Below are 19,361 nucleotides of genomic sequence, written 5' to 3'. Positions count from 1 at the left end.
ACCCAAAACTGGAATGGTTAAATAATCCAGGACTAGTTGAAGCTGGGTCACTGGTAGTATTATATTGTCTCAGGAACACTTGAATCAGTCGAGCATTGGAGGGTTATGGACCTAGTTGTTAGGCCATGCTGTAAGTATGCAAGAGTGCCCTCTGATCGCCTGGACGAGTTGGTCCAAATGGTCGGTACCCATGCCATACAATCCTCTATGCATAGATTTTCCTCCCTTTTTTAAAAAATTACAATGTAGGAAGTCATTTGGTGCAAGTCCACCTGATTTCAGAAATCCCATTCCCTCTCATGTGTTCACATAGCCCCTGTAGTTTTGTCACCTACCAACCAACCTGTACGGCACCACCCTAATGTTTTCTGGCAACAATGAGGAGCAGAGTTATCACAAAACCTTCCCATGTTAACTACTTAAGCAGTTCAGAAAATACCAATTGCCCTTGGGTTCCTACTGCAGATTCCAAATGAATCCTCAGCTCGTTGTCATTGGGGTCAGCTGTTACCAAGGGGCAACTGATTCATTCTTTTCACAAAATTTCACAACAGTCTAAAATTAGACAAGGCCAAAATGACCACAACTTCCCTACATCTAGTTAGCTCACAGGCCTGGACTCTCAGTTCACACAACGTGACGGCTGGAGATTACATTCACCTAATAATCCGGAATCAAAACAAAAAGCAACTCATCTTAGTAACAGTGACAAAACCAACTGATCCCCATAAAAATTAGTCTGGTTCACTGAGAATTCTCAGGGCAGGAAAGAGCCCTCGTCTGGCACTTGTGACTACAGACCAATAGCAACATGACTGACTGTTAAAATGTGCTCTGAAATAGTTCAAAAAGTCAGCAGTTCGGGGGAACCAGGGATGGGCATCCAGTAGCACTCACACCCCGAGAACCACATTAAAAAACATTTAAGAAATGCTTCTGGATGCTTTAAGTAAACAGAAATTACAAATACATGAAGCATTGTGTCTGGGCAAGTCAATTCACACGTGAACCACAGCTTACTTTACCTTGGATCTGGAGATGAAGAGGAAACAACCGGCCAAAAGCAGTCCTTGGAGTGTGGCCTGAAAGTCACTGAACTTAACCCCTTCCAGGTACAGTACGCTCTGACTATAGGCGAGGATCAGGGCGTTCAAGGCCAGGATCTTAAACATCTGTAGTGTGGTCACCAATGTGCACCGCCCCTGCTTTATTACATGGCATACTGCAGAGACACAGTGGGGGAGAGAACACCAAAAATATTAAACGCAGTTTGTGCCCACAACTCAAGGTGTATTCCTGACCTTATTGGTGTTTTTTCCTGGGGGGGGGGGGGGTATAGAAAATCAGCTATCTTACATGGTTGCTGGGAAAGACGGAGAACAAAGTATAGAATAATTACTTTTACGTTAGCCTAGAATGTGCTCATGCACATACACCTCAGAAGTGAACTAAAGTACTGATTACCGCAGCCTGTGATTAATGACTTGTAAAAACAGGCAAAATGATTTTAAAATATTGAACTTGGTTTAAGAACATTTAAGTTTTATAATTAAAGCCAGGAGAATAAAACAAACCAAGTCACACTGAGTCCAGAGTAAGAGAAAAACATCACATCTGATGTCCAGCTCTCCTCCAGCTTCCACAATGCAATGTACAGGCAAGGAAGTCGACGAGTAAAACCAGGCAGAGTACCTCACAGCAAACCCTGACAGTACCACTCAGAAGGCAGTGTGTTTCTGATCATTATTCTGAAGTCAGGGTGAGGGATCATACAAGAATACTCACTGCACATAATGGACGACAGCTTAGAAGTAAATGGTGCTGCAATGCTGGCATCTCCCAGTTTAATTATAGGCATCTGGTCGTCCTCTAGGTCTTTCAGCACCTGGTTAAGACGCTCCTACACAAAAAGGGGAAAGGTGGATGGAGAAATGACAACGGAAATATGGACTGCACATATAAAGACGAACTCTGGATTATTCCCAGCAACAGACCCACAGGTAAAGACAACCGAAGCCTCTAACCCCTTCGTTTATTACGTCACTCTCCAACCTCAGCCTAGTGGCCATAATACTCAGATGACCTGGAGGGAAATGAATACTATTTAATATGCGCTGTGAACTCCACAAAACAGCCCATCACAGCCATCTTCGATCCACTGTCACTTTTTATTCTCACTGCCTAATCCTTGCTATGCCCAACATCTCAGGATGTCTGTCCTCTACCCTCTAAGTGCTTATCCTTAATGCTTTTCACTGACTTCATTCTTGACCTTGTTCCACTTTACATGGAGTGAACCACTCCTCCCCTTCCTTCACTCCATTCCTATTCCAATCTTGTTGCCTGAGCTTTCAATCTCATCAGAACAAGACTTGTCCTAGTTGTATATAATCACCCACTGGTTGCACATGATTGTTAATGGAAGAAATGGGCACTGGAACAGGTATTTAAGGGAGTTCAATAACTCAATGCTCTAATTAGTAACTGCTTTGGGAGTAAATCAAGGACAAAATTGTGTACATCTTGGCTTTATGCCGAAAACAAAATCAGCATAACAAGTTGGGACTAAGATCCTGTTTCCATGCTGTATGACTACAACACCCAAAGGCTTTCTTGGAAAGTTGAAATTTCAAGACAAAACTCCCATGCTGCTGACATACATTAGCCATGCAGAACTTGCACTATTCTCAAAATTACATGAATAAACAATGGTGGTATAGAGGTTAGTGTATCAAAATTACACGAATAAACAACATATGGATCAGCATGGTAGTATAGAGGTTAGCGTATTGCAATTACAGCGCCAGCTACAAGATCGGGATTCGATTCCCACCACTGTCAGTAAGGAGTTTGTATCAACACACATAAAAAACGCTGGTGAACGCAACAGGCCAGGCAGCATCTATAGGAAGAGGTACAGTTGACGTTTCGTGTTCTCCCCCGTGACTGCTTGGGTTTCCTCCAGGTTTTCCAGTTTCCTCCCACATTCCAAAAGGCGTACAGTTAGGGTTAGTGAATTGTGGGTATGCTATGTTGGTTCTGGAAGTGTGTTGACACTTGGAGACTGCCTCGCATAATCCCTCACTATTTTGATTTGACAGAAATAACACTTTGACTTGTGTTTTGATGTAGGAGTGACAAAGTTTCTTTAAAATATTTTTCTTCCTTTGTTAAGCTTTTGAAAATATTATCTAGACTACTGACTAGTATCTTGACTATGGGGTGTGCTGGTCTGATCTGCCCCAGGGCGTCAGATCAGAGAGCTGAAACAATAGATACAACTTGAAAGAGTGTTCAATAGCACACGAAAGAAAACTATAGGGAGAACCTGAGTATGTGTTGTATATTAAATACCATTAATATTTCAGTAACATTGTAATTTGTTTAATTAAGCTTTCTTTGTTGCTTCAATAATTCATATGTATGAAGTACATAAACATCATACATTATCACGCTACCACATTGTATGCTGCTGTTTTGCTTGAAGCAAAAACGAAGTGAGACTCGCATTACGGACTTTGTTTTCCTTTGTTAGTTTTATGACGTGGAGTTACAAAACCTTATTGATGTGTCACAAACATGAGAAAATCTGCAAATGATTGGTGTAATTATTTACTGAAGTTCCATTTAGAGACTGAAGCTGACGCAGAGTGAATTGAATAAAGTATTCTAGTCTACATAGTCTAGAACACAAAGTCTTTCAACTGAATCGATTATAAAATAATCAAGCTATCAAACTAAATGCGCTTACATGTATCAAAAGGCAGAACTACATAAAGTGTTGGAAGTAATGAACCAAGACTGTCTTGTGGGAACATTCCAGTATTACTCACCCGGTGCAGAGCAAGCTGTTCCTCTCGCTGTGACATGAACCGCTGCCTTGCTGCTCGAGAGCTTAGCTTCATGTTGCTGCCTGCATTAGAAGCAGAGGATTTCCCATCGCTTATCCCATCTTTTGTCTTCCTTTTCTTGTCTGGAATCCGCTCGGGAGTGTTGGCTAGCAAGGCCACTCCTGGAATCAAAAAAAAAAGGACAAAAATGCTGAGCTATGAGAAGTTTTGACCAACTGAAGCCAGGTTGCCTGGGACAAGAGGAGAGATTGCATATACCTGTGGGACAAGGTAATTGCAAGTTTATTTTGAAGATCCCAGGGATAACAGTTGGGCTGTGGTATCAGAGTATATGGGGAATTGGTGTCTTAGTAAACATGATATATGGGAAGGAAATTAGAAACATTCACTCCAGTGATACTGATGACTCAAGAAAAAGGGAAGACAATACAGCCTTAGTGAAACTCCAGGCAGTTCAAGGCAAATTGAGAGTATTCTTATTAGAACAACCATAATCCATTAATCCATTGTTATACAGATATGAGAAGTGACTTTTGCTGTAGATGTAATTAAGCCTGGCGTGCATTTGGAGTCTTGTGACAAGTACAAGGTACCCAGAAGATAAATCAGAGAAACTTGAGCATCTGACAAATCTGGAAGTTGAAAAACTGAATGGGTTGCTCAAGTACCTATGACTGATGCACAATAAACAGAGGCTAAATAAATACCAGATAACCAAAGGTTTGAAGTTATGGGAATCCAGAAGAAATATATTTACAATACTGTACAAAAGTCTTAGACACCCTAGCTATGTGCCTAAAACTTTTGTACAGTAATGTACGTAAAGTGCTCAGCAGCAATATCAGTGGAAGATATTAGAAGACAGTGGAAGGAGATTTTCAAAACTCAATCAAGTACAACCAAAAGCAGAAAATCTTTCCAAATAAGACCAAAATTAAGTTTAATTTGATGGAAATAAAAATTAAAATCAGATAAAATTAAAATAAAAATAAATGGAGTGGATAACTTAGAGGTCTGCAGGATGGAAGACTGGCAAACTGACAAAAAGCATCAGTCATTATAGTTTCCAGAGAACTTGACGAGTGTTTGAATTCAACACTAAGTACTTCGACAGGATAACAATATTTTGTTACATCAATGCAACTTGCCATGCACCGTGAATGAACTATTCAGACTTACCAACATCAGCATGCTTTAAGGCTCCAACGTCATTAGTTCCATCACCACACATCAACGTTGTGTAACCCAGGCTCTTAAAACTGGTGATTACAAGCTCCTGCACAGAGAAGGGAAAGGCATTCACTCACAGACAGCTCACTATGAAAGCTGAACAAACATTACCTGAAACTAGGAGAAACTCTTTCAAGAGATTCATCGGAAAAAGAAGTCCATCACCATGTTGAAGCAGGCCAATTCCTTCATAAAAGGGGAATTAAAACCTTCATAAAGTCAAGCTGTTGGCACTTCACAGTATCTCAAACGTTCTTCCCCCAGGTAATTCATCTGATTGAGCATTCTAGATAGCCCCACTCCCCACCCCAACCCCTCTCTTCTACCCCATCACTGCACTAAACATTTTAAATCACATTTTACAATGTTTACTTTGCAATTACATGCTTGTATTTATGCATTATGCACATTTTATCCCATATCCGTACCTTAACCTCTAACTTTATTTTTATAAAATGTATTCTTAATAATTGTTGAATTTTGTTGTTTTTGTTGCATGTTACACCCTGACCAGAGCAAATTCCTGATACGTATAAATGTATATAGCAAATAAAGATACTCCTTGAATTCTTGATCCTTTAAGTGGAGGGTTACAGCAAGCCCACATGCAGTGATGACTGAATCAATTTTAAAATCATGAATAAAACATGGGTTTGTTAAAATAAAACTACTTTCTCATGGGGAATTGGTTTGGACTATAGTCCTGGGAAAACCTAGTGAACTGTGATCTATGGTGTACCCAATTAGTCCATACTCTGATTCAAAAATTGTACTCAAATCCCTCTGTGGTTCTACCCATGCCTACTTCTACCTCCTTAAAGCCAAGAGCCTATGGTAGCCACACCTACAGTCAAATAGAACTATCTACACACCTTCTGTATAAACTCAACCTAGCTGTTTTGTTAGACACCAACTATATTTGAATCCTAATGCACTGATTCCCCGACTGAAATGCAAGACCCTCTAGCTAGGAAGTGAACAAGAGCGGAGTGGTAGTGTAGTGGTTAGCATAACACATTTACAGCACTAGAGACCCAGCTTCAATTCCACATTGTCTGTAAGGAGTTTGTATCTTCTTCCATGACTGCATGGATTTCTTCCAGGTGCTCTGGGCTCTTCTCACGTTCCAAAGACATACGGATGAATAGGCAAATTGGTCAATTGGGGACTCTTTGGGTCAGAAGGGCCTATTACCATGCTGTTATCTCTAAATAAAAAGAGCAGTGGTAAGGATGATAAGGTGCATGAGATTTTAATATCACAACCACTAATTTGTTGATAAAGCTCAAAGTAGAATATTTGACCTGCTAGTTGCTCCAGCAACAGGGCTGCCAGCAGTCCCCAAGAATCTTTAGACAGCCCCAGTTTCTTTGAAGCAGGGCTCCAGAAAAGTCACTGGGTTTTTATTCAGGGGTAGAGAGTGGGTGAGTGAGGGAGGCCAGATAAGAGAAGAATTTTTTTCATGCTGAACAAACTAGGCTTTCATCCCCGAAGACTGGGAACTACTGTAGCAGTATCTCCTTGGCTTAGTGCCAGGCTTGGTTTTTACACTTCTGTGAATTACCTCCAAGGTGTCCGCACATATCTTTTGTTACTAGCGCACAAAGGAATTCGCGTCACGATGAACGTTAGGACCAGGGGAAGCTGGGGAGCTCAGGAGCCGCTGCCCACAGCTGCTGTTGAGTCCCGAGTCGGAGTAAGTCAGTGTAAATAAAAATTTGCGGAGAGTAAAATAAACACAATTTGAGAATTATCGATCCATTAATTTAATGCATTAACAGCACACGTCAATGGAACAGAAATACTACGGATTCAGCAGCAGCCACATGCAGTGGCTCCTGAGCTCCCAAAATCCATCCTCACGGCGCAAATTCTTTGTGCAATTCCTTTGTGCGCTAGTAGCAAAAGATGCGTGCGTGGAAAACACCTTAGAGGGAACATTGCTTGGGTGTTACTACTATGAAAGCTTAATGATAATACGAGCTTTATTGTAAAGTCTAACCTTCTGTTTCGGTGCAACCCGGGCAAACACCTGGATGTGAGGCATAAGCTTCATCAGAAATGGCTTGTCCACTGTAACTAGGTAATTAAGGCCTTCTCCAGTCATACACAGGTTGTAGTCTTGGGTTAATTCACTGGATTGTGTTATCATGGGAACAGTAATCGTGCCATCAATGGACTCCCATTGCCATGTAGCATCTGAGGATTAATATAGAACAACCAGCCTTTAGAAACAAGGACAGTAATCTACATACACAACTTCAAAACCCAAGGCTCTCTGGGAAGTTCTGCCAACAAATTTTTAATGCATGCTTATATTTCCACACATTAGTCACTTCCCCTTAATTTAGTGCTGATCATGTAGAATTTCAACATACCAAGTAAGATGTTTGTGCAGGCTTGATGATCTCACCCCCTCCCCCCACAGTTTTCCACAAAACAATGCCAGCCAGAACTGACACTAGGCAGCATCTGGTTTCCATCATGATCAGCTGCACTGATCATCTAGAAAACATTACCTTACTTTCAAGAGAAGCCTGCAGTATCTTCCATTTGCCTGATGCCGTACAATTCTGCTAATGTAGGATCCATTCAGCAACTCTGAATGAGTGGGATGTGTGAGCACATTTGGTTTCCAGACAAAGCTTTCATTAAACAAGGACTGACATGACTTGACACTAACTGCAGTTTTACCAGGGGTCACTGCAAATTAGAATGTGCAGGCTTCAGAACAGAAGTGCCCCAAATTAACAAGGTATGAATTGGCACAAGTGCAACAAGTTAGAAATAATGTTCAATATCCTGGTTTTGTTGTTAATCTGGTCCTTTCTTTCAATAATAACCAATCAGGCTTCCACTGTGATAACACACTGCACTGAGTAAACCAGGAATCACAATAAATAATTGAGCTGCCACTTGATTATCCCGAGGTAATGCCTGCTAAAAATCATTAGAAATGATGCAATACTTAATCAGAATACCATCTATACTTCAGGAAAAGATATCTACAGACTTTGGATAAGTTATTATAACTTGCAATAAAATATACTTGTCTGAGGATCAAACAGCTCCACAAACAGCTAGATGCAATACTGCCATTTATATTGTCTACGCTCTAACTTTTACAGGTGCATTTCCAAACCATACCAGTAGAGGGGATGTTCACCAAACCCTTTATAAGGCATTAATATTTTGGATAACAGCTTAAAGGCAACAAATTTAGGTTTTAAAGCAACTTTCTCAAGAGCTAGAAAACTTCACTAACAGTGTTGTTTGTTCCAATGTAACCATATCACTATTCCTAATGGTTTTCCAAGTTCTGATGGAAATCATTGTTGAAATCTCACTGCTTCTCCCACAAATTCTGATCTACTGGGAGTTGCTTCCATTTTTCCTAGCTAAAACTACTAAGGGGCAGAGATAAAGTTATACAGTACAGAAACAGGCTCTTCTGCTCAATTCATACATGCTGACCAAGCTAAGTTACTCCACAATCAAAACAAAGCACTTCAGCTCACAGAACTGGGCAGTAACATGTGGTAAAGGCAGAGGCTGCAGCATTTGCTTCACTAAAGCACTGTGGTGCACAGGCATGTTGCTTCTATGTTAGTTCTGCTCCCCAGGTCCAGAACATGAGGCAGTCAAATGTTTCCAGTGCTACCTGCTGAGGGAGATCTCCACCGTCATCCTTATAGTGGAGTACTTTTCACTCCTGGCAAATGTCACGCTGACACTGGAGGAGATGAACACCAAAATTATGTGGTAAGTCACAAGACAGTACACTGATGCTGTCCTAATCAACCAGTCCAACTTGAAGTCTCTGATGAACTATCACCAACAGGTCACCTGCATAAACAGAGGACCAATATTCTTGATCACTGTTATACAGTGGCATGCAAAAGTTTGAGCACCCCGGTCAAAATTTCTGTTACTGTGAATAGTTAAGTAAAAGATGACCTGATTTCCAAACAGCATAAAGTTAAAGATGGCATTTCTTTAATTTTTTTAAGAATACTTTTTTATTTCCATCTTTTACAGTTTCAAAATAACAAGGGCCCGAACCAAAAGTTTGGGCACCCTGCATGGTCAGTACTTAGTAACACCCCCTTTGGCAAGTATCACAGCTTGTAAACGCTTTCTGTAGCCAGCTAAGAGGCTTTCAATTCTTGTTTGGGGGATTTTCACCCATTCTTCCTTGCAGAAGGCTTCTAGTGCTGTGAGATTCTTGGGCTGTCTTGCATGCACTGCTCTTTTGAGGTCTATCCACAGATTTTCGATGATGTTTAGGTCAGGGGACTGTGAGGGCCATGGCAAAACCTTCAGCTTGCACCTCTTGAGGTAGGCCATTATGGATTTTGAGGTGTGTTTAGGACCATTATTCTGTTGTAGAAGACATCCTCTTTTCAACTTCAGCTCTTTTTTTAAAAAATACAGACGGTGTGATGTTTGCTTCTAGAACTTGCTGGTACTTAATTGAATTCATTCTTCCCTTTACCCCGTTGTTCCCCATGCCACTGGCTGCAACACAAGCCTAAAGCATGATCGATCCACCCCTGTGCTTAACAGTTGGAAGAGTTGTTCTTTTCATGAAATTTGGCACCCTTTTTTTCACCAAACATGCCCTTGCTCATTGCAACCAAAAAATTCTATTTTACCTACATCAGTCCACAGAACTTGTTGCCAAAATGCATCAGGTTTGTTTAAGATGTTCCTTTGCAAACTTCTGACGCTGAATTTTGCGGTGAGGACGCAGGAAAGGTTTTCTTCTGATGACTCTTCCATGAAGGTCATATTTGTGCAAGTGTCGCTGCATAGTAGAACAGTGCACCATCACTCCAGGGTCTGCTAAATCTTCCTGAAGGTCTTTTGTAGTTAAACTGGGGTTTTGATTTGCCTTTCTCGCAATCCTACGAGCAGTTCTCTCGGAAAGCTTTCTTGGTCTTCCAGACCTCAACTTGACCTCCACTGTTCCTGTTAACTGCTATTTCTTGATTACATTACAAACTGAGGAAACAGCTACCTGAAAACGCTTTGCTATCTTCTTATAGCCTTCTCCTGCCTTGTGGGCATCATTTATTTTAATTTTCAGAGTGCTAGGCAGCTGCTTAGAGGAGCCCATGGCTGCTGATTGTTGGGACAAGGTTTGAGGAGTCAGGGTATTCATAAAGCTTTGAAATTTGCATCACCTGGCCTTTCCTAATGATGACTGTGAACAAGCCATAGCCCTAACAAGCTAATTAAGGTCTGAGACCTTGGTAAAAGCTTCCTGAGAGCTCAAATCTCTTGGGGTGCCCAAACTTTTGCATGGTGCTCCTTTCCTTTTTTCTCCCATTCTAGAATTGTAAAAAACAAAAATAATACACCAATCTTGCTTAAAATATTGAAAAGAATGTTTCATCTTTAACTTTGACTTTTGGAGATCAGTTCATCCTCTACTCACTTAACTACTCACAGTAACAGAAATTTTGACCAGGGGTGCCCAAACTTTTGCATGCCACTGTATCTTCTTCTTCTGGCTATCCATCCCATAGGATGATGATGGTCCCTTTCTGTCAGTTAGTGGGGTACCCCACTCCTCAGAGAGGAACAGTGTGTGTGTGTGAATAGATTTTAGGTGAGTAGGGGGTTGTACAGGTCCAGACCCACCCTCCCAACATCCCCTCCCGGATCCAGCGGCATGATGGGGTCCAAGACGGTTGAGGGAAGTTCTGTTGCAGTGAATGGCCACACCAAGCTCCGATGCAAGGGATGCCCTTTCCGCGCTTCATGGCACGTGCTTGCTAGATGGCCGTTGACCCTACGAGAGGATTCATCCGCCCTTTGACAGGTCTTGTTTCTCGTCCTGCAGGGTGTCTAGCCACCCTCCTCACCAGGCAAGCCTGGTGGGGGAGCCAGTTTATTCGCTGACCACCCGACCACGCCACAGCACTGGGTTACATGGTACCAGTAGCACTCAGATGAGTGACCTGACCACATTGCACCACTATCAACGACACTTACCTGCCTTCTTTGCCAGCATTTTAGCAAGTCTGATCACCTGGCTGTATTTCTACTTTCAAACTAAGGACTGAAGCACCAGTGGTGAGGATTTCAAGTGTGTTTAAGGGAGGTGGAGAAGTGTTTTCTGGACTTCTTTGAATTGATGAACTGAACCACAGTCATATCTAAATGAGGACGCCATAACTGTCAGCAACTTCTAAACCTGCATGCATGAGTATGCACCTTTGAGAACATACTGAGTTCTCACAAACCAGAAACCCTAGTTCAGGGGCTCCCATTCTGGGATCCACAGACCTCTTGCTTAATGGTTAGGTCTATAGCATTAAATAAAGGTTGGGAACCCCTGCCTAAGTGCACCAGATTCAAAGTCTGCTGACGGCTAGAGCTGTGCCAGGATTTTGTTCATTGACTTCAACCCAACATTTAACATGACTGTCTCTCAGAGGCTGGTGGGTAAACTGCCCTAGTTGGGACTTAAATCTCCTCTCTGCAAATGGATCTGACTTGTTGATGGAAAGACCCCAGTCAGAGTTGGCAGCAACATCGAGCTCCAAGATGCTGAGCACTGGTGTCCCCCCAGAGTTGTGTAGACTGCCTACTCAAGACTGTACTGCAAGATTCAGCCCAAACTTCATCAACTTGCTGATGAAACTACAGTAGCTGGCCTCATCAACAATGATGAGTTGGCATACAGAGTCTTGTCAAATGGTGCGAGAACAACCCCAGTCTCAATGTGGACAGAAGAGATAATTGTGGACTTCAGGAAGGTAAAGGTCAACCATTCTCCATTGCACATCAATGCTCTGCTAGGGAGAGATTAAGAGCACAACGTTCCATGGTGTGCAGATAACCAACAATCCAACCTGGACTCAACACCTCACTAGTCAAGGCAGCAGCGTCCATACCAGGGTTCCCAACCTGTGGTCCAGAGACCCCTCAGTTCATGGTAGGGTTCCATGTCAGAAAAAAGTTGGGAACCCCTGGTCTAGCTTTTCTAGGAAGATTGAGGCATGCAAGGCTCCCTACCCCCATTCTAGCAGCTTTCTACAGGTGCACTACTGAGTATGTCTTGCCTGGCTGCATCATTGTGGGGTACAGGAGCTGCAAGGTATCAGACCGCAGGATCCTGCAAAGGATAGCAAAAATTGCTGAGGATCATCAGAGTCGCCCTCCTCCTATCTGTGACGTTTATCGAGAGCGATATAGATGAAGCATTGTTGAGGACCCAAAACACCCATCCCACAATCTGTTTGGCCCACTGCCATCAGGAAGGAGGTACAGAAGCATCAGGACTAGGACTATTGCCAGACTGGCTAATAGCTCCTTCCTCAGGCCGAGAGACTAATGAATACCCTGCCACCACTAAGGTCTCATCACTACAACAGCGAGCTTGTTACTGTATTATCATTGTTTACCTGTGCTGCACACTACATGCATTTTCATTTATTAAGCTACTTATGGTAATATATTGGTTTGTGCGTTGTGAGACACACATTTTATGGGTGCAGAATGATCCACAGGGATTGTTTGGTTGTATATATGTACAGTCAGATGACAAACTAACTTTCCTCAACCATAACTGCCTTTGCTGCCACTTTCAAGCATCCTTGGATTAGTCTAAGACCTGTTTATTTTAAATAGTCCAAAACCTTGTAACTAAGGATCGCCAAGTCCTAACTTCATTAGTGATCACAAACCACCTCACACTTGTCTGGATTAAACTGCATAATCGGTTACCTGTTACACAAAACATGTACATGCTCACATTGATTTTGAACAGACAATAGTAAAACAGCCCCATTCTCTGCTCCTTTTAAAGAAAAGGCAAACATATTAGGCAAGAGCAAGGCAAAGGCTTTACCTTCATTCTGTGGTGCCTGGAGGACAAGAGTGTGCGCTTTCTGGATGAAGTGGAGTTCACGGGCTACATGGCAAGCCGTCAGTGGGTTATCACCAGTGATCATAACTACCTGCAGAAAGCCAGAGGAACAGAATGAGTGAAAGATGGACAGCGTGGTCCAGGAGAAAAGAATGCCCCCCAACTTCCAAGTGACACAAGGCTTTTCAAGAGGGGTAGTAGACTGAGGGAAGAATGCAAATGGGTCTGTTGAAGGCAGCATAAGACCATAAGACACAGAAGAATTAGGCCATTCAGCCCATCGAGTCTGTTCCACCATTCCATCATGGCTGATCCTGGATCCTGGATCCCCCACAACATCATATTCACCATATCCTTCAATATCCTGACCGATCAGGAAACTATCACTTCTGCCTTAAATATACCAATGGACTTGGCCTGCACTGCTGTCTGTGGCAGACCACTCCACAGAGTCGCCTCTCTAGTTTAAAAAAATTCCTCCTTACCTCCATTCTGAAAGGTCACCCCTCAATTTTGAAGCTGTGCCCTCTAGTTCTGGAAACCCCCACCATAGGAAGCATCCTCGCCACATTCACCTTATCTAGTCCTTTCAGCATTTGGTAGGTCTTAATGAGATTGCCCGCATTCTCCGAAATTCCAGTGAGTACAGGCCCAAAGCTGTCAAACACTCGTATGTTAACCCTTTCATTCCCAGAATCATCCTTTTGAACCTCCTCTGGATTGTCTTCAATAACACATCCTTTGAGATATGGGGCCTAAAACTGTTGACAATACTCTAAGTGGTTACTAATTTGACTAAGTCCTGTTGCAACGCATTGCTTCCTCAGCACTACCTACTCCTCCACCCACCTTCATATCATCAAACTTTGCCACAAAGCCATCAATTGCATTATACAAACCATTGACAAACAATGTGAAAAGTAGTGGTTCCAATACTGATCACCGAGGAACATCACTAGTCATTGGCAGCCAACTAGAAAAGATCTCCCTTATTCCCACCCACTGCCTTCTGCCTGTCCGCCATTCCTCTATCCATGCCAGCATCTTTCCTGTTTTATCTTGTTAAGCAGTCTCATGTGTGGCACCTCATCAAGGCAGAGAGTATAGAGCTGAGAACGAGGGTTTAAAAAAAATACAACAGTAAGATAACCAAGATTTGCTGGGAAAAACAAAAATAAGGTGGGAGAAAAATCAAGGGCGAGTTAATCTAATTAAACATGTATATCGTAATTGCTTTCCTTATAACTCATGGCCAAATTCAGCTCGTCCTTGTGCCGGATGCAAGCAATGTGAGGATTCAATTTAAAGCAAATATTCAGCATTTCAGAAGCAACACACAAAATGCTAAAGGAACTCAGTGGGTCAGGCACCATCTCTGAAGGGAAACAGACAGTCGATGCTGCAGGTTCAGACCCTTCATCTGGACTGAGATATAGGAGATATAGTCAGTATAAAAAGGAAGGGATGGTGCAAGGATGGGATTTGTTAACAATTCCTATTGGAGTGTTGCTTTGATAAGCAGAGCTAAGCAGCTGCTATGATACTTGTTCTAACACAGATCAGAATGCCTGGCTCCTTAAAGTGTTGATGGCTCCCATCTCAACCCACTAATTGATAATACGTGTAGTGTAACTGCATACTGACCTGATGTGATGCATTCTGGATCTCTCTAATCACGGCTTTTGAATCACTCTTAAGGGGACAAGAGACAACAATGAAACCAGCAAATTTCAGGTTTGATTCCAAATCCTCACGGGTTATTTCTCGTGCCTGGAATGCATGAAAAAGACAGGAACAAAATTAATGACAGCTCCCAAACAAAAAGTGACAAGCACAACACAACAGACAAATATGCATATTACTCCAAACTGCACAATGCTGTCAACTGTCAAGGAACATTAGAATATAGATTTGCATCCTGCCACCTACCGTACATGCCTCTGAGTGCTCTTTCTTGACGTCAATGTGACTCCCAGGACAGTGCAAAGTGCCTTGTGGGAACTACTGAAGAAATATCGGAGCAAACAAATATAATACTATGCAACAGCTATGTCTGTACATCAAGAGCACTTGGGGAAGGAATGAAGTGTCAGTTTAAATGACCTGTGATTCTACACATGAATATTAACAAGTTCAGTTTTCATATGGAGGAGAAAGAAGGGGAATAACTGGATTAAGATGGGCATTCATAATCCAACACCACTTTCAATCCAAACATACTTACTTTGAAATTCAAATATAAAAGTATGTCTCATTTGCTGGTATAATTACATTCACCTGCCAGATGCCGTAGAAAATAAATTGCATTTTAGTTCACAAGTTTCATTTTAAATATCACCTCAACACCAAACTAGCATCCTTCACAACAGAGGCTGTCCCCAGGGGCTGCACTGCCAGATACAATCACCAGTTACATGGAAACAAGTCGAACACAAAGCTGCTCCAACATCAGCTGGCTCAGATTTCAGAGAACTGCTCTTTGAACGGAATCTCCATGTACTGTATTCAGTCTTCACAAGGTGGTGTCCTTTACAAAGGACAAACAAGACCCGGCTGGGTGATGGTTTTGCAGAGCACCTTGGCCGAGGCTGGAGGAGTGACCCTTAACCTGACTCCCAGCATTTTAATTCAGCATCCCACTCTAATTTTTGTTTATGACCTCCTGCATTGTTATAATGAGGCCTAATGCACGCTGATCTCCCATCTGGGCACAACACAGCCTGCTGGCCTCCATCAAATCCCCCAGCTTCAGATTACTTTCTGTATCTGGTCACTTCTCCCAGTCATTTGGCTTAGTTTTTCTGACCAGTCTGGCCTGCTGGGCACATTCAATAGCCTCCCCATTAACACAATACACAGACTAAGAACATCAAAGCACTCATAACTCTACCATCAACACATTTCATCTCACCCTTTCAGAGAAATTCTTCTCTTAACCCATTTTTCTCGTACTCGCCTACTGACTTGATTTCCTCGTTTCCAATTCTGACAAAACCAACTATCTCTCTCTCCACAGATGCTGCCTGACCTGTTGAATTTTTATTTTAGATATCAGCATCTAGTTTTACAATTTTTAGTATTCATATCCTCAAACATGGATGTAAGCACCAGCAAGGTCAGCATTCATTATTTATCTCCTCAGCATTCATTATTTATCTCCAAATGCCCTTAACAGGGTAGCAGTGAACTACTTATATCATCTGTTTTAGTCAAAGTACTCCTATGGTAACAATACTCACTAGAATACAGTGTCAGGATGCTGGCCCAGAGACAAATGTTGACAAAGTATCAATTCTGCATCTGAATAGTGTGCAAACTAGTGGAACACACTGGTGAGAATTTGGAAGGTGTTGGCAAGCAGCAGGGCATCACTCCAGTGTAGTTTGTCAAGGGCACATAACATCAGGCCTGAGTGCATTTTGCAGATGGCTTTAGTGCACTGATTAGCATTAGATTCAAAGTTTAAGTACGTTTATCAAAGTACGCAGTACACAATCCTGAGATTCATCTTCCTACAGACGGCCACAAAACCAGAAAAAAAACCATGAAATCCATTCAAAGAATCTCCCCCCACCACATGAAAACTGCAAAAACAAGCAAAAAAAAAATATAAAACACAGAATCAACTTGGGCAATGAATACTTAGGGTAGTAAATAGCATGAAAATCTAGTGGACAATATTGCCCTGGAAAAATTTGGGAAGGGATGTGTTTGTGGGGTAGGATGATGCTGAATCAATCCACCCCACAAAAGCACCCTTTCCCAATGATAAAAACAGATTTGCGTGCATGGCCGCTTGTGTCCCACTAAAGCTGGTTGAACAAGATCTCTTGCTTGTATGTGACCTTAAAGCGGCCTTTCACACAACTGCCTTCCACCAGTTGCTGGGCTCCTTTCCAGCCCCACTCTACCACCCCCAATTTCCTTTAACCCAGCCATCAGCAAGCCCAGTTCTATTAACCTAGCATTGGTAACCATGTAATCAGTTTCCAAAGCACCCCGGCATCTAAAACATGGCCCTTCTGCCATTTACAGCAACCTTTAAACATACCCTTAGACCAAAGTTTGGTTGATGCAATATCTCCCCAAGCTGGCTCAGTATTAATATTTGATTACACTACACCGTGCTCAAGCTGCTGCATACGACACTAGCTGGATTTTAAAGTACTGCCTTTGGTGAGTTGATATTGAATTACCTGTTACAATCATCCTCATATTTAGAAAAATACACCTTCTACCTGAAGAAAAATGATTATCCATACAAAACATTACTGGTGTAAAATAGCATCTTTATGATGAGGTAATATTGCTATTTGTTTGACATGATTACCTGAGGTATGAAATAGCAAAGAAGTTTTTACCTGGTGATGAGTCAGATATCCCATCTCTTTATATCCCAAGGCCAACACCCTTGCTCCTTCTCGCGACATCTCAGTGTGGACATAATCATAGTTACTAGGTCGCTCAGAGAACTAGAAAATAGCATATAGTAAAATCAATTAACCCCACAGAACAGCACATCAAAAGCAGGATGAGTGAAGTATTATGTATAGTAATAAATCTGTTTCAAGTCCTTCATAGAGCAATGAACCTTTGAAGTCCTTATCAATCTTTACAAAGTGGACTTTGCTGTTCCAACTGTGACTTAGAATTTGTAATTTGAAGGCAAACCTTTGCGTTGTCCTTCAATAATCCAAGGTACTACATTAGACAGTGTGGTACTTTGCAACACTGAAAGCAGCTAGTTAGATCACAGTGTTTAAGGTTGCCATTAGACAGACATCACCGACTTAGGCCAAGGGTAGTCCTACCCTTTCTCCCTTTTAAACTTGCATTCAACTCTGTAGCTACTACTAAACTACTTCCACAATCCTTCCTATTGATGAATTCTAGATCATAACACAATGTTCAACATGCATCTCTGGTATTGCCTTAGCCATTCACATTGCCATTAAGTGGGAGATAGCTGTGGATTACAGTTAACCATTATAGAAATGGCTTGGTGAGTTCAACTGTGTAATAATAGCCTTTTGCTTGTCATCACAAATAGAAGGCTTTTCACTTAAGAAAATAAAGAACAACTTCCCCTTACTAAGTCTAGTACACTGTGCCATGCTCAGTTCTATGCCACAGTCGGTCCCTTACCATGCTACGCAATGTCTCAGGTGCTCCCTTCACCGTACTGAAATACTGGAGATCCGTGGAACCCATTGTTTCATAGGAGCCGAGGACCGACATACGTTTCAGTGCACTGGCAAAATGAAAGCGCTGGTGGATTTTCAGACCTTGTGACCTGATACTTTTAGGGAAAACTTTTTCATCTGCAGAGTAAAGAAAAATGTGGTAAACAGTTCAATTCAATGTCATAAATAATCGAAAAACAATTGAAATTGGCTTATGAAAACAGACTGGAAAGTTTATGCAGCTTTGCTTAAAGTTGGGCAGCCAATGAAACTACAAAGGTGAGGGTATGTTTCTTAAAAAGAATCACTGAGCCTTTCACCCAGTCATTCAAAATTAGTTCTCTGGAGGAATCCTTCACCCACATTCCTCTCACTTTGCCAAGCTTACAAAAGTAATACCTATTTAATTATTCTAATGGCTCTAGTTGATTTTGCCTTCACTAGATCATAATTATTCCATGCATAAGGTCTTCCTACCCATCAGCTCCCATTAAATCTGTTACTTGGGCCTTAGGTTAAATGGAGAGACTCCAATAACTCATCTAAAGCCTTTATTATTTGTACACCTGTCAGGCTCAAGGAGCACAAAATATTTGGTTGCCAGCCAAGACCAGGATGACACCTGTTCAAAAAAAAAAAATCATGGAGATAGGAAAAGTACATCCAAAGCCCTTTGCCTAAATGCCCAAATAACTTAAGTGTAGGATCTTCCACTGGAATTGGAAAAGCAAGCAGAGTTTCCCATTTTTAAAACCAGGATAAGCCAAAACCAGGAAACCATAGGTCCATAACTTGATTTAAATAAGGCAGGATGATCAGAAGTTTTATTATGACTCTTTAAATGGAGAAGGCTTAATGGGGATATCCAATACAGGCTGATGGAATTGAATTAAAAAACCATGCCGATGAGAGCAACCCAACATAAATCACCTACATGATTTTCTAACAGTTTTCAATAAGCACAGCAAGGAAAAATCTTAAGGAATTATTGGTTCAGTTTCAGTTCATTGAGCATTAGATCAACAACTAGAAAACAAGCTGCCCCACTCCTTTCACCTGACTCTTTGGGTTATGCTTCAATGAAACTACTGGGGCCTTAATGCCCACATTCTCTCAAAGAGTTCACTGGAAAATGTTTCTGAGGTACGGTGCTAAGGATCTGCTGGTCTGGTACCAAAGTGCCCAATGCATTAGATTAAATTAGCTTCACTGTACTCC

At 41.8% G+C, this 19,361-nt stretch overlaps 1 protein-coding gene across 1 annotated transcript in view; it reads right to left on the bottom strand.

The window, feature by feature from the left end:
* The window catches only part of atp13a1 (ATPase 13A1), a 103,079-nt gene that overhangs the window by 11,894 nt on the left and 71,824 nt on the right, over positions 1-19,361 (bottom strand). The window contains exons 14-22 of the mRNA XM_063035883.1: positions 18,106-18,281; positions 17,322-17,432; positions 14,605-14,730; positions 12,943-13,051; positions 7,084-7,280; positions 5,031-5,127; positions 3,834-4,012; positions 1,786-1,900; positions 1,026-1,222 (exon numbers count right to left, since the gene is read on the bottom strand). Coding sequence (XP_062891953.1) covers positions 1,026-1,222; positions 1,786-1,900; positions 3,834-4,012; positions 5,031-5,127; positions 7,084-7,280; positions 12,943-13,051; positions 14,605-14,730; positions 17,322-17,432; positions 18,106-18,281 — 1,307 coding nt within the window. The remainder of the gene's footprint in view (positions 1-1,025; positions 1,223-1,785; positions 1,901-3,833; positions 4,013-5,030; positions 5,128-7,083; positions 7,281-12,942; positions 13,052-14,604; positions 14,731-17,321; positions 17,433-18,105; positions 18,282-19,361) is intronic.

The sequence above is a fragment of the Mobula hypostoma genome, chromosome 29 (assembly GCF_963921235.1).
Source record: "Mobula hypostoma chromosome 29, sMobHyp1.1, whole genome shotgun sequence".
In the NCBI taxonomy this organism is placed as follows: domain Eukaryota; kingdom Metazoa; phylum Chordata; class Chondrichthyes; order Myliobatiformes; family Myliobatidae; genus Mobula; species Mobula hypostoma.
The sequence above is the reverse complement of the archived record's forward strand: the minus strand, read 5'-3'. Positions and strand labels throughout refer to the sequence as shown.